Source organism: Manis pentadactyla, chromosome 3 (assembly GCF_030020395.1).
Source record: "Manis pentadactyla isolate mManPen7 chromosome 3, mManPen7.hap1, whole genome shotgun sequence".
Classification (NCBI taxonomy): Eukaryota; Metazoa; Chordata; class Mammalia; order Pholidota; family Manidae; genus Manis; species Manis pentadactyla.
In genome coordinates, this window is record NC_080021.1 from 135,849,685 (window position 1) to 135,871,652 (window position 21,968).

General features: G+C 50.4%; 1 protein-coding gene across 11 annotated transcripts in view; it reads right to left on the reverse strand.

Annotated features, from left to right (window-relative positions):
* Nucleotides 1-1,900: 1,900 nt before the first annotated feature.
* Nucleotides 1,901-21,968, reverse strand: part of AOPEP (aminopeptidase O (putative)) — a 375,534-nt gene continuing 355,466 nt past the window's right edge. For 9 of the 11 annotated variants that reach the window (XM_036904363.2, XM_036904360.2, XM_036904365.2 and 6 more), the window contains 3 exons: nt 7,281-7,367; nt 5,611-5,754; nt 1,901-2,475 (listed from right to left, as the gene is read on the reverse strand). In XM_036904363.2, coding sequence (XP_036760258.2) covers nt 5,614-5,754; nt 7,281-7,367 — 228 coding nt within the window. In that variant the 3' untranslated portion in view covers nt 1,901-2,475; nt 5,611-5,613. Of the gene's footprint in view, nt 3,160-5,610; nt 5,755-7,280; nt 7,368-21,968 lie in introns of those variants that run through there. The other 2 variants (XM_057498497.1, XR_008996479.1) reach the window with 2 other exon arrangements.

Sequence of the window (21,968 nt, forward strand, 5' to 3'; positions counted from 1 at the left end):
TGCAGACAGGTCCCTGCGATGTCCCTATGGTGATTTAATCCTGGCAAGTTCAAGTTCCCTTGCTTACCAAAGCAGGTGTCACCTAGCCCCCCACCCACCCAGGCCCATCTTTACAGCAAACCCAATCAAGTGCAGGCCTCTCCAGTCTTGGCTGGCTGAGCAGTAAGATCAACGACCAGTCTACACCCTAAGATGTGCTGTAGGGGGGAGGGGAAACCTGGGCTTTTTAAGTCCTGCCTGTCACTGAGTGTGTGACTTTGGGGACACAATGAACCTGTCCTCACCTGGCCATCCGTGGAATCTGGCAAGGGCAGGCACAGCCAGGTCCTTGTTCCTCTAGGGCTCCTAGGTCCTCTCAAACACTCCTAGGCCAAAGCACTTCTTGGAAGGTGCTATGGGCACGCAGAGAACACAGCCCCAGTGGGTACTGTGCCTTCTAACACAAATCTTACACACACCCTGGGGGTCTGTCACCACTACCAATGTGAAGCTTTCTTTCCCAAATCAGACGACTCACTTCAAATGTAGAGTTCTCGTCTTGGGTATCGTCTCCTCACTGATGGGCGGCCTCTCTGAAATCCAGGGGTCTGTGCCAGGCCCCAGCCAAAGGCCCCACTGCAACATGCCCTCTGAAGCCCTCCAGGGAGATGCTAGAGGAACAAGCAGGGGAACTGTTCCAAGAACAGGCAAAGCGGCAAGTGGGGAGCACAGCCAGAAGTCCCCCTGGGAGTCCTGCTCGCTCTTCCCGCCCCCTCCTGCCGGCAGGGACGCCTGGCACAAGCAGAATGCACGTGTCTGCAGACAGAGAAGGTGAACCTCCCGCAGGGCTCCACCTGCTGCCTGCCAGCCACAGCCAGTGTGAGAGCGGCAGGAAACGGTGGGTCCCGGGAGTAAGGGAATTAATCATCCTTTTGCAAAACCTAACGTATGTGGAAACAGACAAGCTAGACGAGGGTGCCATTTGGTGAAGACACACTTCACTGAAGGTTTTCTGGCAGAGAATTGCCAGGAGCCCCATGTCCACTACTGACAACATGGAAGTCTGGTCCCAGCTCTGGCAGCACTGAGAGGCAAAGCCCATGCGTCTTTGGGGCCTTGAGGCACATTCTTTCCATGGAGATTCTCCTGGAATATGGTTTTCAGAGCCCAGGCCCAGGCCACCTCCTACACATCAAAGCCCGCTGTGGCTTCTAAAGACAACAAAGCGGGACTTCAACTTTTTGGAAAAACAAGGCCAGACCAACCCAATGGGCTGGCTGATCATGCTAAGCCCACCAAGAGGTCTGAGCTGTCTGGACATGAGCAGGCAGGGGCTCTGTGTGCCCCTGGTCCCTCCTGCCCCACTACAGTGGACCAAACACTCACCAAGAGGGAGAAAGCATCATTCCATCCATGTCTTCACAAAAAACAGTGTTCTTGGAATTATTCAGATTTAAAAATCAAATTTTCATTTTTCCACCAATGGTCAACTGCACATGGCAACCCCCTGGAAGGCCTAGCATGAGTCACCATTAGGTAATTTCGAAGACCAAGAGCTGCTGCTGAAGAAAGTGGTGAAGTCACACCTCGTCCCACAGGCCAGGGGCAGAGCTGGGCACAGCCGTGGGTCTGAGCCTATCACACGACTTTGTCACCACACGGCCCTCATGGGTGTCAAAGCTTCCTTCCCTTTGGACAGGACCGGGAAGCTCAGTCTGTTTTGTTAACTTCAAACAGTTGTGGGAAAGGCAGGCCTTATGCCCACCAGCCGGGAGTGCCTGATGCCCCCCCCAGGGGCAGGGGCTGACCTGCTGGCTCACCAGGAAAGCAGCAGAGAAGTCAGTGAGTGGGAAGGACTGACACCCGGGTGCGGAGTTCTTAAAGACAGTGTTCAATTCAGAAGCAAACAGGAACACAAAAGCACTGATTCATTACATTTTATTATTAATACATCTTAGATTCTTGTACTTTTACCAAAATTAACTAAAATTTCAGAAAATCTAAATAACGGACATACTGATCAAAATCATTCTGCAGTGTCCTTCTGAACCACCCAAGGGAGGACATAGAATGGTGTTCACAGGTCCCCGTATACAGAAACTGTTCCTGGAACTACAAATATCTGGAGACACACAGAGGGGATTGATGCAAAATGCTCAGCGTTTTCCATGTGTCTCAGACACCTTCATCATCTATGTGAAAGAACTGCCATAAACTCACAGAAGTGATGCGCCAGACCCAGTGCTGTGGTGATGTTCAGGGACGGGGACAAAGGCACCACGCCGCCCCATGGAGACCGTTTATGGGGCTGTGCCTTTCACATAGGCTCTGCTGAGAGTGGCCTCTGGAAGGAGAAGCACCCGACGTGGGCACTGCTGTCGGCTGATGGCTTTAGCAGCCCCAATAACCCTTCCTTTGATGTCCAGGGTCACTGCGATCCTGGTCCCACCACGGCTACGAGAAGATGCATGAAAAAGAATCTCGCTGTGATCTTCCCTGTAAAGGAAACAACAGCAATGAAATTTACTGCCCGGTCACAATGGAGGAATTCCTGTAAATGAGGAACGTTGTTGTGCTCTCTGGAGAGAGGACTCGGAATGGCAGACGGACGGGACTGGGCCACATTTCACAACCTCAAGAACAGGGTTCACAGTTGAACCATGCACCATTCGCTCTGCTCACACGTGGCTGTGAAAGCCGGTGGCTGTACCTTGGGCTTTGGTCACAGGACAGACACTACACAGCCCGTTTCAGACCCGCATTCGCTCAACTGCTTTCAGTCTAAACTCTACACCGTGCAGGAGGTGGGCGCTGCCTGGGTCACATGGGTGAGGCAGCCTGTGTTCTGCCTTCTAGCGGGAAGAGCATCAGCTTCTGTGGCCACGGGGCTTTATCTTCTACCATCACCCACACCAGAGGCCCACGTACAGAAGGCACCACTGCCATGCCATGGGGTCTATCGTTGCGGGAGTGGAGTCTCAGCTCCCGAGCCTCTGGGCACTCACAAACGGGAAGGCTTATTGCTCTAGGGCTCGACTCCTGTTCCTGCTGAACTGAGCCAGTGTGTGAAATGAGAACTGATATCAGCTCAGTAGGCACCGGAGGGCGGGTCCAATCGACAGCCCGGAGAAGCAGCGCCTCCGCTGGGGGCTTGCTGGGTCGGCATCTTCCTGCTGGTGGCTGGCAGAAGACACAGAAACCTAGGCTGCAAACACAAAAGAGAGTTCACGACGCTCGGGAAACCAAACAAGGGCTCGTCTGACAGCACGCAGCCCTCCTCGCATGCAACCACTGTGGACAGTGCTGTGATGCGTCTGGTTTCAGCTTTTTATAAGAATCATCTGTGCTTCTAACACATTTGACCTTTCAGACAGAAGTCTGATTAGTGGATTTCTATTTCCCAGACTTGTGGCACATTCCTTGCAGTCGTGCCAGGAGAAAGTGCATCCTTGGGGTGCTGAGCAGGTCTCTCATCCTCCAGAATCGAGCTCAGCACCTGAGCTGACCACTCAGCAGCGACCTCGGCCCCAGCGGCTCCAACTTAACTGTCCCCATCTCACCTTCTCTTCAGGTGCAGAACTTAGCCACTGTGAACAAAGCGGAAACCAGTCACTGTTCACCAATCAGCTAAGCTCTGCACCTTGTCAGAGAGGCCGTCGGCTGGGCATAATCAAAGGGCCGGCAAGCATCTTCCACGGCTGTTGGCATCTTCTGTTTCCAGAAAGCGCTATGACGCGCATCTGTTCCCCAACTGCGGAGAGGGAGTAACTGCGGCCTCGGGAGGAGCGGCCAAGGCCGTGGCTGCGTGGTAATCCCTGGCAATGTGATTTTAATCTTAAGTCACAAATCAGCATGCCAGGAACCCAAGCAGCCAGAGCACTCCGGCGGCGCCATGCCCGCCGCCCACAGCCCACGGCCCATGCATGGGGCTCCATGGCACAAGGCGATGTCACTGCCTCCAGCCCTGCTATGCTACCAAGTGGGTTTCACTTCTATTCGTTCTGCATTTCCTTGGCGCCCTAGAGGGACACTGTAAATGAGAAGGACTCGAAGACGACCATATGCGTTCCTGGGCAGCTTTGGGACGCAAGCTGACAGATGCATTGACCCGCCCTCCGCAGCTGCCCGTTTAGTCATTAGTGCTGGCAACTCCTGGGGCACGGGTTCCAAGGAGCCTGGTGTGTCTGTGTGCCCTTGCAGGTGGGGAAGGAGCCCCCAGTGCTGGAAGGGCCACTCAGGAGCAGCCCACAGTTCCTCCCTGCAGATGGGAGCCAGGGCAACGGGGAGGGGACAGGGAGGAAGCATCAGAGGAAACAGACTCTGAGCAGGATGACCGCCTCGCCTGCCTGGGGCCAAAAACCACAGAAGAATCAGCCCCTCTGGAGCCACGCCTGTCAAGAACACAAACTCTTGAGAAACTAAGAATCTACAGAGAAACAGGATTTATGCTGAGTACTGTATGGGGCTGATAGCAAGGTAACCAAGCAGCTTTCTGTTCTTTAAGCTGGCCGGTCTCTAAGCAGGTGCAGATGCAGCCTGAGGGGAGGCTTCGGGAGTGTCTGCACGCAGCTGCTTCACTACGAGATGTACAGACGCACAATTACTTCCACTGTTTCCTCTTCCTGGTCAACACCGTTCCTTAGCTCTCCCGGCGGAAAAAGATCATCCTTGAGAAAAACCTTCTCCCCTCAGTATTAGAGTTCCTTCAAGTAAATAGACACTTAAACCTATCAGGCAGAAGTGATTTTTATGAGAGCAAAACAGTAGAAGCAAACTAAGTGCCTAATGATGGGCTAAGAATATCAACAGAAAATACTAATACCATTAAAAATGTTTCTCTACTGAGAAGCCACAGAACATGAAAAATGTTTGAGATCTGGCACTAACTAAAAAAAAAAGATTCAAAGTTAGACATACCCTATTGTATCATGCAGAAACCCTGAAGAAAAACTGAGAAGACAAAAATAATGTTAGGGGAAAAAATACACTTATAACACTGCTGTTCTACTTATAAAACTTTATGCACCATCGCTAAATTACTTTTCAGATGCAGAAACCCACAATTAAAAACTAACTGCTAGGATGTAAATCTAACAGGTCAGTTCCAAGCACAATTAACAGAGGAAGCAATTTAAATAATTTAGGACTGCCACTTGACTTAAGTGGAGAGAAACAGTGTTCCAACATGGTAAGAGACAAGCTGTGGGCAGCACGTTCTCCGCCAGGCCTCCCACCAGCCCGGAGGCTGGCATCCAAGGTCTCGCACAGCCTGGGAGGAGGGGTGTGCACACGGCTCAGGACGTGTGGCTGCCCGGTCACCCTCTCTGAGTCACCTGCACCTTGAAGACAGATGAGTGCTTCCACTGCACGTCCCTGTCCCCTTCTAAACCTGCTCATGAAGTTCTCCCGTGATTTTTGCTCCTACAAATAACAAAACGTTAAGTGCCCAAGGAGAGCCGCCCTGTCGGTGGGACAGCCTGATTTCCAGGGACCACTCTGCCAAGGCACCGGGCTGCCCGAGCCCAAGCTGAGCGCTGTTGCTCATCGCTCACCGTTTCGTTACTGACTCAGCTCTGAAGAGGAATCTCGGGTTAGAACTGAACAACGGAGAGAGGAAAGGGAGAGAATCACCTATTAAAACAGCATCTCGGCCACCAGCTCAGCTGAGGATCTGTCCATCTGCTCTTTGGTCAGCTCAAAGCACCTGCGGGCGACCTGCTGCTGGCTGGCATCCTCACTCACCATCAGCTCCCCGTACAGGTAGACGCCCATGGCCTGCAGGGGCGAAGCCAGACATTGAGAAGAAAGGTGGGTCCACGCACACATGTGCATCACCTTCACTTGTTTCACACAACTTGCTCCTGGAACAGACGGCTGAACAGCTTCCTCTGGGATCTGCAGTTTCCACCTCCTCCTCTTTCTTGTCCTCACTGGAACCAGAGAAATCTTTTGCTATCAATTCTATCAACAGAACCTTGGTGATATAACTGGTGATGAAGTGAGTGTTTCTCTAGGGGGTACTGTCAGGAAGGCTCGGGTCCGGAAGGGAAGTTTCCTTAATGACCAGCCTGGAGACCTGCGTCTCCAAAGCACAGAGACGTGGGGGTGCTTCCAGGGAAGATGCCCCAGCAGGGGTGAAGCCAGCACATCGCCACACCCCCCGCAGGGCTGTCCGCTGCACCCAGCCCGCCCGGCCCCCTCAACGCGCATTCTGGACATGGTGCTGCAAAGACTTAATCTGCGTTTGTCCTACAGTTTTAAAACAGCCAAAAGCTCCCTTTGGTTCTGCCTCTTCTCTTGTTCCAAGCTTTGTCACACCATGGCTTATGCTCTGCTGGAGCAAATTAAAAGAAGGCTCTCAAAGATGCACAAGATAAAAGCTTGGTAGTTAGGGGTTCAAAAAGTCTTTGCTGAAAAAGTTGCTATATGGTGGCCTTTGTTAGACAAAGCCTAAGGGCTCAATTCTGTCCTTATGTTCCCTCTTGCTTTCAAACACCTCTTGCTCTACTGTGCAAATGTGACATTCTTCTGGAACAGAGTCATGTATTTTTCCTTGTGGGGATAACAGGCCCTTACTTGCTGGCTGCTCCCATGCTCAGGCCCCATCAAAAGTCCTTTGTTTGCCCCACTCACACTGGAACATGGCTCCTCTGTGAGTGGCGGTGCTGGGCAGAAGGCATGCTCAGAGGCGCACAACGGTCCTGCTAACAGGAGCTGTGCACTGACCCCCAGCAGCAGCCAGAACCATAGCCAGGCACTGCTCTGCACAACCACACCAGAGGCAGCCAGTGTGGGGGGCAAGGAGAACCCCCAAAACATGTTCCCCCACACACATGCTTCCTTCAGCGTTCCTGGAAGGGCACTGCTCTCCCCAGTGAATGGCGAGGACAGTTCTCACGGGACGACACTCAGCACACGTCCCAGCCAGCCAGGGTCTCCCAGCCTCATCTTCACACATCCTTTAGGTTCAGGCCACTGCAGACACAGACCACAGCACACTCACCATGGCCCTGACCTGATGTCGGAGGTGTTGTTTAGTCTGCAGTGGGTAAGTGCAGAGGCCCACAGCCAGGTAAACCAAGGGTACTCCTACAGGGCAAAGGTATTCTTAAAGGGACACCGGGAGCAGGGAAGTGTCAGCCCGAAGTGTGTTAAGTAAACTCCTACCTACTTCTTAAAAACTTGGGGAAACAGTTAAATATTTGTTAGAAAGAGATGCTGACAGCAGGGTCCCTGTGTTCAGCGCACTGGTCCGGAGGCAGCATGCAGAGAGCTCCCATCATCAGGGAGGTGAGACATACCTGGTCCTCCAGCAGGAATCTCTCCACGTCTCTGTATGCTTTGGTATACTTGTGCTTGACAATGAGCTCACACCACCGGTGGCGAACCTTAAGAAACAAGAAAATCCAGTGAGCAGCTTAAGGAGTTTGGTAGAATCTCTGTTAGAAAAACTTAATCTCTGAAATATATTAATGGTGAAGATTTTAATTCATTTAGTTTAATTTCTTTTACAAAGAAAGTAACCACGTTTCCATTTAGGAGGACTGTCCGTCAACATTAATGGAGGAAGTGCGTGTTCAGCTAGGTATTCAGATGTTTTGAAACATAGTTTTTCAAGCTAACAGATAAATGCAACTGTAACTGGGGAACTACATGCACACCCCAGCCAGGCAGCTGGTGCCCTGGCCTGCTGGTAACGTTGGTGAAATCTTCCTTTAAGACTGCACTACTGCAGTCCCACAGCACCCGGTTCACTCTGAAGCCACCGATCCCGCCACTGTGCACAGCAAAAGGAGGAAGACACTACTGTCCTCATGCCTGAGAGAGGGCAGAACACGCCCTCCGCAGAGGCTGGGGTGTCAGCCCGAAGGGAGAGGCAGGAAGGCAGACCATGTGACAGCCACGGCGTCCACAGCGTGCCCGGCCCACGCACGCTGCCGGGGTGCCCAACAAACTGGACACCAACAAGCTAAAGGTGGGTGCTGAGGGCACACTTCACTCAAGCTTTTCCAGCAGGGATTTGCCAGAAGCCCCGAGCCCGTTACAGACAACATGGAAATCTGGTCCCAGCCCTGACGGCGCTGCTGAGAGAGGCAGAGCCGGGGGATCTCTGGGCCCTTGAGGCACATTCTTTATGAATCTCCAAGATTCTCCTGGAATGCGGTTTTCAGAGTCCAGGATCAGGCCACGTGCTGCGGCATCAAAGTCCTCGGTTACATGGAGTGGGCAGTCTGCCGTTTTACATTGCATCACTGGGTCACCACTAGTCGTACATGGAACTGATTACATGCATCTGAAAGAGCCTCCTTCCATCACTCTGTTTTTACTGCCTTTGAAAGAGAGACCCCTTTCTAGTATCCATTTGTGGCAACATTAAGATGTAACCAATTTCAACATTCTGGCCGGGGCCTCTCTAAATTATATCATTACCCACTGCTGACTGGATCTCTCCTTTCATCTACTATAAATAGATTTACACACAGAACAAGTAGGAATGAAGGGCAAACAAATGTTTTGGAAAGAACCTCTGCCCTGGGCCACAGGGCCCTCCAAGACAGGGCTGCCCTAGGTCGCGGGCAGTCAGGTCCTTTGAACTTCCAAGGACAGGATGCCAACAAACTTTACATCCACGAAGGAATTTCAGAGGCGTGTGGAAATGAGCTAACAGCCTCAACCACTGCAACAAAAGGCGTTAAGTCGGACTGGGTGGGTCTGGGAAGTCCTTGCTCATAATGTTCTTTCCCATATGGCCAGCAGAAAGGGACAGGCCACAAAAGAGAAAGCGCAGCTCCAGCGATACTCTGAGCAGCAGGAACCAGGGAGTGGAGCTCGGAGCCCAGTGCACCACCCGACACAGAGCAGAGGAAGCCACCAGCATGCTCTGCTTCAAGAACCAAAGGCCACAGTGGCAAGAACCCCCCAGCACCAGATGCTGCTCATTCCCTTCAACACAGGCTCTCAGTGCCCCCGTCCCGGCCGGTGTGCCTTCTGTCTGTGAGCTTCGCGAAAGTGACCCCAGCACGTCAGTGTGGATGGGGCACAGCCAGCAGGCGTGACAGCAGGAGCCATGGGAAGAAGCGCCCCTTCTCACAGCTGCACCGTGGGAATGTACTTCTGTGACCTGATCACACCACACCTTTGGTGACTGTTGGCATTCTAAAGCCTGGGACCCTCTTTGTTTTAGAAATGACTTTGAGAATGAAGGGATTAGCCCCTCATTTTCTTCCCTTTCCCTTATTCACACACCCAGAAGTAACAGAGCACAAACGAGGGCTACTTCCAGGAGGTGAAGGCCCCAGGCGGGCCGGTGAAAGGCTCTTTCACAGCAACATGAAGTCGGCGCTTCCAATTCTCCTACTGTTGAAATTACTATCACAGTAAGAGACCTAGTCTCCAGGACCCTGAAGGCTAACAGGGCATCCAGGAAGTCCAGGCCAACTTCCCTCCACGCCCCACGAGGAACAGAAAAATGGGCCTTGTCATCACAGAGCTCCGTGCACATCAGCGTGCTGACAACAGGACTTCAAAAGCCCCACGGAGATGCTGCGGCTGAGGACCCAGCTGACATTCCTTCTCCTGCTCAGGTTTCTGTTTCTCTTCTATCTTTGAGAAGCAAAGTCCTTACTTTCTATCCTCTAAATTCCCAAGGACCCATAATTTGATGGCTACTGATCACCACGTGGAACAGAAACAGCCCTTACTCATAAGCTGGCAGCAGAGTGATACTCGCTTCAATCTCCTGCAGCACATTTCCACAGAGGGAGCTTTCTGCACATCACGGAGAAGCGTGGAGAGCCCTCGAAGGAGGCCCTCACGCACGTACCCCAAAATCCTTCTCTATCAACAGCGGAGGGAAGCAGGCTCACGTGCCAAGGGGTCTGAACCGGAGGCAGGGGCCCAACCTAGGAAGGAGGCCGCCCATTTGCCCCCTCCCTCGGAACAGCTCAGGTAACAGGCGCCCTGTCTCCTTGATGGGATGCCCGGGCACACTGCACTCACCTGCGAGGCGGCGCTGGCAGGGCCCACATGCCGGGGCTTCTGCACCCTGCTAGGTGTGTCGGTGTCCTTGGGTGTGTCCATATGCCCAAACAAATCAAACTTGCAGTCACCCCACACCCAAGCTATGGAGGAATCACTGAAAGCCTCAGTCAGCAATGTCTCAGCCCTGACCACCAACGTGCTCAGGGACGGCAGGATAGTAAGGGAAAAAGGGCGGGGAGTATGGGAGAGGACAAGCGGCCTGAAGGGAACCAGGAAATGGGCAACTGAGGGGCTGGCAGAGGTTGAGCTGCCCAGTGGGTGAGAGCAGGACTCCGAGTGCACGGCCAGGGCCTGAAGCCTCGCTGACCAAGGACAGACCCGCCCTTCCCTTCCCAGCCTTCGATGCAGCAGCTGGCCCGCCCACTGCTACCTGCTGGTGCCGTGACAGGCGAGCCCACCCCACAGCTGGAATGCGAACAGAATGTTTAGCACAGTGCTAGGATGAGGAAGGATGATGGAGATGGGCATTAGGGTCCCTGGCTCTTCCCACAATGTCACAGCTCTGCTCAAGGGACACTTAACAGAAAAATGACGTGAGTGCTGCCTCAGCACCCAGGTGGATTAACAGCGCGGCAGATTCATGCCACTGGATACGGATTCCCCAGGTGCCCAGGTGTCCATAGCACTGCACACAAAGGGTGGTGAGCACACAGGCACTAGTGCTTCCAGGAGCACCAGCACCAGCCAGGTGCTGCTGGGAGGGTCTCAGACTCTGGGGCGGGGAGAACGAAGGGAAGGTACAGGAGCTGATGCACCTTTGCTGACAGACCATTAAAGCCTCGAATAACCCAGGTGAGTGTTCCAGGGCAGCAGACCCCAACCACAGCAGGACCCATTGGGACGGTGGGGGCGCTGAGAGGCCTGAGCCATCCGGGGGACCTGAGCAGACACACAGCTGGGTACCCAAAGGTGTTTTGCGTGTACACCTGTTTTCACACACAGAGACAGAAGTGTGTTTTACCCTGTTCCGCTCTCTGATATTTTCTCTTTGTTTCTTCTTGCTAGCTAGGGACCTAATGAACTGATTTCAGGACCCACAGAGCCTGGCGTCCTGTCACTCACAGCCTGAGATGATATGCCGCTGTTTACAAAAAAGGGGTGGGCTGCACGGGTCCAGCTGCAGTTTGCTGACCTCTGCTCTGGAAGGGGAGCCCATGCCCCAGGCTCCCAGTGTGAGGCTAGTGGTGGTGCTCTAGTGAATGTTTAGCCCCCAGGATCTACCTGCATGATGCACAGAACACAGAGCTGGGAGGCCCTGGTGGGCTGGCTCTGGCCAGCCTCAGCCCAGTCCTGCCAGGAAATCTGGGGTATTTTTGAATGTGGGGCCTTCGAGTCCTGCTCTTTTCTCTGTAGACTAAATTCCTTCTGTGCAAGGAAACACGCTAGGGCATTCTTTCCGAGAAGGTATTTCTCAGGCCTGTGTGCCCTGTGAGGCACACAGAGGCGGCGCAGCCCCAGGGGGCACGGTCCCCCCACGAGCACACTCCCCCTGCCCCCACACTGACAGACGCTTCCCTCTGCGAATCCCTACATACCACAGGTCCCGTGCTTATTGACACTTTATAGTTCTCAATGATTTCTTATAGCTTTTCTCTCAAGCTGGCTTTTGTTTGTTTTCACTTCAATTCTAGTGTGTTTCCCATTAAGCTACTTGAAATAAATTAAAATTCTTATATGACGATGCTCCCCACAGCCTGCTTATATAAAACTAATTTTCCAAAGTGGTTTTCAAACTTTTCTTCTTTTAATCAAAATGTAGCCTGGAACCTCAGTATATAAAGAGTTTGGAGACAAGAATATTAAGTGGGTTCTTCAAGCAGTTTCAACCTTCATGCAGGTAGGAAACATCTTTAATAGAAAATTCCTTTTTGGGGCCCCAGGTTCCTCAGAGGTGGAGTTTGGGACCAGCATCTGACACAGCCAGAATACAGGCATAGGACAACAGTGAGTCCTAATAACCTGGCCAGTACCCTTGAACTTGGTCCTGGTGGCCACCGGGCCATCAGCAAAGGAGAGCAGGCAATACAGGTCAGAGACAGGACATTGCACTGCCGTCACTGTAATCCCGCAGCCAGGGTCTGGTGTGCACGCTCACGTCCCTTCTTGGAAAAACACCCATGGTCTGTGTAGGCAGCTGCTTCCCTTATTTTTAAATGTTTAGAATTATAAACAATAACTTTACATAAATTGAGAACCCAGTGAACAAAGTTCTAGCCATTCAGCCAAACTTCTCTCTGATCTTTCAACAGCAGCCATCAACTCAGATATGTTATTTTGTGTTTCTCCCCTTCTCCACTTGCCCTGCTGTGTGCCCACATGCTCTCACTTATTAAAACAGACAACAGGGCATCTCTTCTGCTTAGCCTTTCAACCTCAGATGATGCCAGAAAGTAAGCATCAAGTGTGTCCACAAAGTCCCCAAGTGTGGTAAGGCCTTTAGCTTTTGATCAGGCAGGCATGAGGGGCCAGCGGACAGAAGGACACCCATGCTCTGAGCTACATGTCCACACTCTCCACCCAGGCCTCGGTCACTTGCGCAGAGCTGCGTCTGCAACCCTCAGCTCACAGGGCTCTCTGACGCTGTCTCCTGGTTCACCTGGGTATGCACGTATTCACCCGAGACCACGGGCTCAGGAGGGAAGGGGCCTGGGCTCATCTGGCCATCTCCAGGCCCTGCCTCAATGCCCGGCACACAGTACATGCTTGATGAACATTTCTGAATGAATGCAGCACTTTTAAAAACAGAATGCTTTCAGCTACTTTGAAATTACAAGGCACAGTTGGAAACCATAAAATGCTCTGAAGAATGCCACCCATCCTATTTATGACAGGAAGCACTCCCTTCTTTTCAGTCCTTTTGGTTTCAAAATTTACTATGAAGGGAAAACAATCTGTCCAGAGAACATGATCTGGGAAGTATGTTAAACCTCATTTAGAGCTCCATTTTATATCTGAAAACAGAAAGACCAAGAAAGGCTCAGGGCTTTGTGAGTTAGTAAGTCTAACACAGCAATAAACAAACCTGCTTTTTCAATCTGTGCTCTTGTATTAGATATAACTCTGTTTTAAAGCGGGTTTACTGTTGGTGAGGGAAGCCTGCCTGGCAGGCTGGGAGCAGAGAAGCCTTCAGAAAGCAGCTCCGGGACAGGGAGCCATTCCAGCAGGTGCTGTGTTCAGAGGCGCCTGCAGTGGCCCACGGTATCTCATCTGTTCAGCCTCCTGAGACGGCAGCTAGGTCGCTGTCACATAAAGGCTTCCAACACCTGTATTCTCATTCTAGTGTTTCTCCATTTTCCTCACCTTTACTGCTCCTTATTCCAAAGGGCTACAAATCCTGACATTTTTTTAATCTAAAGGGACTTAAAAGTTACTCTCTTTGCTGTCACAGAACCAGTCAGTAAATCCCCAGACTCAGGGTTAAGACAACATATGGGGCATCCAAGGCTCTCAGCTCTTTTTCAAGGGGCTCTCACTGACCTTGCTCGAGTCCTGGAAAGTTCTTCTTCACATGTCAGCTGGCTGGAACCGGTTGTAACTAGAGCTGTGGCAACACGCAGAGCACAGGTCACCTAAAACTGCTGCTGGCATCACCCACTTGTGTACACTGGGGGTGATGGTGAGGGTCAAATGTGATGCAAATGTCAGGAGTCTCTCAGGCAAGTTCTAACCCTCTTTCTTCAATGGACAGTTTTATGTAATGACATTAATGCTGTTAAAGGCAGCTGGCTCCCAAATGTCACCCTCGGAAGCCCATGCAGGGTCTACCTTGAAATATGGCACAGCCTGTCTTCCTTCCCTATCAAAGCCACACACTAAAGGGGGGTAGTACATTCCGATATGGGGTTCTGCCAATCAGGGAACGACACGCTCCACTCCACCCTCTTCCCTCACTTGGTTAATAGGATATGCAGCCTTTGCTGCAAATGGACTTCTGCTGGCAAAAAACGTGGCCGTGTTTGCCTCCCCAGGTAGGCTTGGAGTGATACCTGTGGCCTCTCTTGCTTTCCCTGGGGGCAGACTGGGCTGTGGAGGCCCTACCAAGCCCACCAAGTTGCTCCTACCACCTTGCTGTGCCGTGGAGTGGAAGCTGCTGTCCCAGAGCACCAGAAGAGTCCTCCAAAATGCAAAGCAAGGTAAAGGGGGTGATAAGGTGGACGAGCTCCTGCCCTCTTGGAACTCCTGATTTGGTAGCATGTCTAAGGAAAATCCAGGGACCAGCAAGCAGAGACTTTCAAGCCAGTGACAAACACCACAGAAGAACGTGACACGGCGCAACGGTGGGGCAGGGGCAACCCAGAACACTCTACGAAGGAGCCATGCACACTGAGGCTGGCGGGCAAGACACCAGTCACCGAACAGGGTAGCCTAAGCTCAGCATCTAGCCACAGCACATGTTCCACGAAAAATTCAACCTTTCCTTCCCCACGTCTTCTTAATGGTGATTTTTTCTAACACCCTTCCCTCTGAAACCACTATTCACAAGCCAAGATGGAGAAACAGCCCAAGTACCCACCAACTAGCAAGTGGATGAACAAAGGTGGTTTATCCACATAACCCAAAATATCTGCCAATAAGATGGGATGAAGTACTGAAATGCTAAAAGATGGATGAGCCCGCACCAGTACGTGAAGTGAAAAGTCAGTTACAGAAGGTCACTTACTGCACGGGGTTTCATTTACATGGAAGTGCAGAATGGGTGCATCTGTAGACAGGAAGATCGGGGTGGCTGCCTAGGACTGGGCAGATGGGGATGAAGCTGAAGGCTTCGGGGTTTGGTTTCCTATGGGCTGATGGAAATGTTCAAGTGGACTGTGGAGATGGCACAACTCCAAATGGACTGAAAACCACTGACGTATACATTTTACATGGTGACTATACGGTAGATATGTGAATTGTTTCTCAAAACACTTGTCACTAACAGCAACCTGAGAGTCAAGCTGGGAAACGCTGTTCAGCAGAGGGCGCTAACATACACAGTCTACTCCTGAGGAAACATTCCGGGGTCCTGATGGCAGAGGCAGGGGTACACAGGCTTGGCTGTGGGATACAGCCTTCTGGGGAGCGGGTGCCCCAGTGCCTGTGGACTTGCTGGCTCAGCCTGAGGACCTGCTTCTCCCACAGATGGGCAAGTCTGTGCAACACGGTTCCATGTGGCCCAATACGCAGGCCAAGTAGCTCAAAAATCCATTTTTAGTGCCATCCCATCAAGTTTAGCTGATCTTTAAATTTCGTAGCCTGACTCAGACACCAAATACCATCGTTTGCACCTAAGTAGGGACCCTTTAATTTTTTACACAATTTGAATCCAATACAATTGTTCTCTTTTTGCTGTCGGCTTCCAGCCAGAAACAGGCAAATGCTGGTATATGGTGCCTGCACCTCCCTGCGGGGCAGGCTCGGGGCAGGCTCAGGGCAGGCACTTGGGCCTGGTGCTGTGGGCAGAGTTCACGCTCAAGGTGTGGCATGCAGGCACTGCAGCACAAGGGCCAGAAAACCATCTCAAATTCCAATGTGCCCTGGAACTAGACAGCAAAGAAAGTGTGAGGAAACGCACCAAAGGAAGAAAAGTAATCTGGAAAGACACTGAGCATGTGGCAAAAGTGAGCCCTCTATTTTAGGACATTTAAGGGACACTTTAAAGTGTGAATGTAGCCCAGTTTACAGTTGTGGGGGAAAATGGCAATGTTCACAGACAATTGTGTGTTTTGGTGTGGATTTCAGCACAGAATTCTAATAAAAAAATATGTGAACAACTGACGAGATATAAAGAACCCAAAAGCACCAGTAAAGCCCCCTGCATTGACTTGACTCGTGGGACCTTTAAAGACAAAATGGACACAAGGTGGAGCTGGACTCTGGACTCCACTGAAGGGAGAGCTGCAGGGCCGAGGTACCTGCAGCCCCAGGGAAACGCGCGTCGCATCATTCTGAGAAGACCTGTCCAGCCTGGGGGCATGGGGAGGCGTCTACAGCAGGGGCAGGTAAGGCCCCTCAGCCCTTCTCTGCAGCAGGACGTGCTGCTGAGCGCAGCAGGGGGAAGAAGGCCGCCAGCGCCAGGAGCCGCCCCAACAGGCTGTCTGAACCTGTAGCTAAGAGCCCACCTACTAGGTTCTCTTTTCCTTTTATTTACACAGATAAATTCTAAGTATTATTAACTGATTATACCTGTTCACTTAGAAGGTCCTGTTAAGAAAAATAAGGCAGATTACTCTACCATGGCTCATTTTTTTCTTTACCTTCCTTATTTAACAAACATCTGACTGGCTCTGATGTGCTGTAACAACTGGAGGTGCACAAAATACAGTCCCAGGCCTCAGGGACAAGATAGGAATATTAATCTCAAAGATGAAAGTTTTCGACTTTGCTATTTTTAGATCAGTTTTTTAAATAATCCCTTTAGCACATTCGACGGGAGACAATTTTTTGCAAGATTTTCAAAAAAAGTTCTAGAGGCGCTGAACTGAGTAACAAAGAAAACTCGAAGAGATACCTAGAGATATTTTTCCGACTTTAAAGGAATGTTCTAGAACACTAATTGCTTCGTAAACCAAATACACAAAGGACAAACATAACTAAGGGATTGTGTAAGCCCTCGGCTCCTCCACACATCACAACAGACAAATGCTGAGTGGCAGGTGTGTCGAAAGGAACTAAGATGACCCCCATCCCGTTTCTGACCCACACCTGGTCCCGCTCCAACAAACTCCAGGGCGGCGCTGCAGCGGTGCCCTCACAAGCAGTGCTGGCCTTTTACAGAACCAACAGCCAGGCACGCTATTTACAGCTCACATCCTCAAGTTTTCAGATTCATCAGCATCTGGCCTTTTGATTTGCAAGCTGGGCTTGACCACATCAAGGGGCCAACAAATCAAGAGCCCCAGAGCCCTTATCCCTGCAGAGAAGTCAAGACAAACAGCCCAGTGCTGGAATGGCAGCTGTCAACCTGCTCTTCTGGCAGCTCCCGTTCAACCCAACCCTGCAGCTTTCCCTGGAAAAACACTTCAAAATGCCATGCATCAGTCTGGCCCTCCACAATGGTCTTTTTCAGTTTAATCTGAAAACCTGCCTCATGGGACTCTGTGCCACAATGGTGGCTCTCAGTAAAGACTGGGGGAGCCTTGGTGAGGTGGATCCAAAGGTGGGTGGGGAGGGGACAGCACCGAGCTGGGCAGCATCCTCACAGTCCTGTGGTTGGTGCAGGGGCCTTGGCGACAGCCCCTCACTCACCGCGCCACAGGACCTGATGTCAGCTCCGGCCTCTTAACTTAGCTTCTGCATGGAGGCAGATCCACGAGGAAGGGGCACCACACTCAGGACACTGCCCTGTGATAAATACAGAGGCAGCAGAAACTGGAGACAACACCTAACCTCTCCTCTAAGTGGTTCCGTAATGAAAACCAAACAGACGTGCTTTATTTATTCTTCAGTTGGAATGCTACAGGAAAGCAACCGGGGTAGAAAGGAGAGCGAAGTGCTCCACATGAAGGAGCAGACCCTGGGACTGACACTTGCAGGAGCCGTCACCTTGGACGGGAGGTATCTGCAGTAAGGGGAATGGGCAGAATCCTGGCTCCTAACCCGATTCTAGAACTTGGAGACCTAACCCCGACTCTACCTTTGCTCTCGGCCCTCTCCCCAGGCCTCTCAAGGGGCCTGTTACTTACCATGCTCTTAATTTGGACAGGGTACATTTTTGGCACAGATGAAGTCAGAAACGGCCACTGGGATGGTCAGACCTCTGGGCTTCAAACAAAGGCGGGCACTTTCTTTTCAAGCAAGCAGTAAGCTGTGGCACTGACAGGTATTAAAACGCACGCACTGCCCCTACCCACCCCCGCCCCATGGGAATCCCACCATGGAGGTGGCCCTTGTCCAAGGTTTTCAGCCATGGGAAAAGGCCCACAAGGTGAGTGTCCTTCCATTTGCAAAGAGCAGACTGTGGACAGGTGCTGGCGTGGCTCTCCTGACACACTAGTGGTAAATCAGGTTTGTCTTTCCTGACTCATGTTTCCCCAGACTCCCCTGTACTGCTTCAGCCTGCAGTCCCTTTCTGCCCTGTGAGAGATTCTGTTTTCACCTCTCCCAAGGTTATGTTCACTGGATCCTCAGAAGGGTACGGCTGGCTCGGGTGGCCTCCCAGCTGTTAGCCATCTTCCCAGCTACTGACTATGTTATAACCAGTTGTCAGGCACTTTATTAGACAAGAGGAGAAAACTGCCCTCTGTGAGCTGGCTGCCTCTGTAATGGTTCTTGACCGGGTGACTGCCCCCCACTGGGAAACATTTGGCAGTATCTGGAGACAGCAGTGACAGCCAAAACCAGAGACAGGGTGGGGAAGGTGGCTGGCACCACATGGGCAAAGGTCAGGGATGCTAACCACCCTGGAATGCGCAGGACACCCGCAATGAACAGACCAGTCCAGAATGTCAGCAGTGCTTGGGCTGCGAGACCTTGTTCAGAGCAAGATGCTCCCCTCTGCCCCACCTCCCACCACCACCAAAGAAAAGCCAAGCAACACCCAGACCTAGAATTCCGTGACCAGAGGCCTAGGGGCCCTAACAATTGGGTAGTTTCTCTTCCCTCTTCCTCCCCGCCAGTCCTGATTAAAGGAAAGACACGACACAAAGGTCATTTCAGTTCAATAACTAAATCTGACTATTTCACACCAAACGAGACTTGGCAATTCTGCCTACAGAAATTACATTAAAACCATGGATGCTTGTAGACATTTCCTCATGTCACATTCACCGACCCTGAAGAAGAGGTGTAGGGCTCCACCCAAATCCTGAAGAGACAGTTGCGGGGGCCTTGCACAGCATTGCACACCCAGCATTTTCAAACTGCGGGAGGCGACCCACTGGTGGTTCATAAAATCAATTTACTGCACCGCAAGGCATTTTAAAGAAAATGAAATAGGAAATGACAGAAAATGCCTAAGTAGAGGTAATTTTGTGAGAGTTTCATTGCCAGTTGGCTGTTGTGAGAAAGCGGGAAGCGCAGCAGTGCCAGGATAGTGCACGCCACCAGGGAGACCTGTCCAATGTCCACCACTCCCACCCAAGCCAGGTAAGACAGTAAGTTGTTGTTTCTGAATTTTCCTAAAAATTCAACTGAGGTGTGCCCCCATTTTGAAGTGTTCAGCTGTTGTCTGTAGAAAGCAAGCTGTTTTGGGGCCAGTTGTGGGGCTCTTGGGGGAAAAGGTCACAGCCAAGCTGCACGATCCTCACCTCACTGCCACGGAGCAGCTACTTTCACAGCTCAAGACACCTGCTGTAGAAGGCAGGAAACTCATTATTTAAAAAGGTATCTCAGAAAATACCTTTGGTCCCAAGAATCAATTGTCCAATATATTTTTAAACTTTCATAGCTCGTTGAGTCTATGCTCAGAAACTACAGACAACATACTTGTTTGAACTAAGTTTTCCTTCAGCTCATTTTCCACTGTGTTTGAAGTAGCCCAGCACATGTCTAGTAGTTTCTTTGCTCAGGTTATAAAAGATGGCTGACTGCCACTGTCAGCCTTACCCTCCAGGCTAGGAATGCAAACACCCCCTCAACTAGGGCCCCACATTCCAGATGGGGCAATGAGCGTGGGCAGGTAGGATGACAGGTTCCACAGCTGGTCACATTTGTCCTTGGGCACTTGTCCTTTGGGATTCTGAGCTCGTGGTACCCCTCCCCTCCCAGAGCAGATGTGTGCAGGAGACACTGTGGGTTTGGTTCCTGACTGAAATAGAGGGAATTCCACAATAGAGTGAATCAAATGAGTATTTCGGTTTCCCAGTGCATATAAATGTTCATACTATAGTGTAGTCTATTAAGTGAGCAATAGCATTATGCCAAAAAACCCATTAATATCTTAATTTAAAAAATACTTCATTGCTAAGAAATGCCAACCATCATCTAAGCCTTCAATGAATTGCAACCCCTGATCACAGATCACCACAAATATAATAATAATGTAAAGTTTGATATATTCTGAGAATCACTGAAATGTGACACAGAGACATGAGGTGAGAAAATGCTGTTGGAAGAATGGTGCCCACAGGCCTGCTTCTTGCAGGGCATCGGGGCCCTAACTCACCTGCTGCTTGCAGGGAGAATACTTCCAAGCCACCTTCCACAGGGACGTTCCATACACACCTTGCCACACGCCAGGATCTCCAGCTACCTTTCAAGTGATTGCTATTTTTTCATATTTAAAAGCCCTGAATACAGAATTTTATTGTTGTTAACAACCATTTGATCAATAAATATGAGAGATGCCCTAACAACAACAACCAAGAAAAAGTACACACTTCCAATTGTAAAATAAATAAGCAACCGGGATGTAATGTATAGCATAAGGAATATAGTCAAAATATTGTAACAACTTGGTATGGTGATAGCTGGTACTTAGAATTATCATGTATATAAATGTTGAATCACTGTGTTGTACACCTGAAACTAATGTAATGTAATACTGTGTGTCAACTACCCTTCAATAAAAAATAACTATCTAAAAAAAAAAAAAAAAAAAAATGTAATCACAAATCAGAAGATTGCAAACCTGAGAGAAAAGTCATTCAAATCTTAATGTCCTAACACAAACACTGCTATAGATTTGTTAACCGTGTCTCTAGCTATTTTTATGCATATCTTCAGTCATTTTTTTCTGGTTATAAATTATAAGTGCTTACTAGAAATAAAGATGTTATTTAGAAAAAAAAAAAAAAAAAAAAAAAAGCCCTGACAATGACTGACAAGTAATATTCTTATTTGTTTGTTGTTCAGGTTAAGGAGTAGTACCAAGAATAGCATCAGCATCCTCAAAAGTTTTCAGCCAAGTAAAATCCTTTTTCCTGTGAAACGTCCTCTCACTTAAAACAAAGGTAGAGAGTTATTCAGCTGAATTCTTGTTAATCAGTGTCACAAAAAAAATCACACTTAACTAATTAAGTTTCTAGGAAATATTCTTGTTGGCCAAACTCCTGTTGCTCCTCTGGTTCTGAGTGACACTTCAAGGAAACCTGACAGTGAGATAAGCTGTCGGCATGGCTACCCGTGGAGGCTGGGGAAGGCAAGGCAACAGCAGGTTGCTAAAGTAAAATCCCAGCTGCACGCCAGGGCCCCCAGGCCTTCCCACCCACCCATGACCTCAGCCCTGCAGGCCCCAGAGCAGGGGTCAACAAGCTCCAGAGGGGTGGCCACATCTGCAGCTACTGAATGTCAGGAAGAGTACCTGGAGATGAGTGATAACATGAAACTCACGTTGCAGGCGCCAAAACCAGGTCCACTGGAGCACAGATATGCCTGTTCATTTATGTGCCGTCTATGGCAGCTTTCACACTACAACAGCTAAGCTGAACAGTTGCCACAAAAACTGTACAGCGGAAATGTTAACTATTTGTTCAAGAGACAGCCTGCTGACCCGCATCCTAGTACACACCAAGCTCACACCTTTACCTTGCTGCTACCTCGGCCCCGTGGCTTTGCATGGCCAGATCCTTCTGCTCCTGAAGTCCTGGCTCAAATGTCACTCCCTGTGTGCCTCCCTTGAATTCCGGATCTACAGACAGCTTGAATTCTCCACCTAGAGCTAGCTTCACCCTGTACATCTCTGCCACAGCTCTTTTTTTGAAACTATTCTGTTCATTTACTTAATGAGCTGTCTCTCCAGGAGACAGAAACTTCCTAAGGGTGATGTTGCCTGCTGTGCCCACGGCTGTGTCCTCAGTGCCCAGCACAGTAAGGATTTGGGAACTGCAGAACGGTGACCACACTGACTATATGAACTGAACAAAGCTGTCCTCACTGCCCTGGCGTAGGCCTCCTGGTGTAGTTTTGTGAGATGTAAGATAAGCAGTCAAATAAAACCTGCTGAACTCCTCAGACGTTTAAGATGTTATGCATAACAACTAAGCTGATCTGTGAGAGCACAATTTGTTTTATGCCAAAGGAAGCAGGAG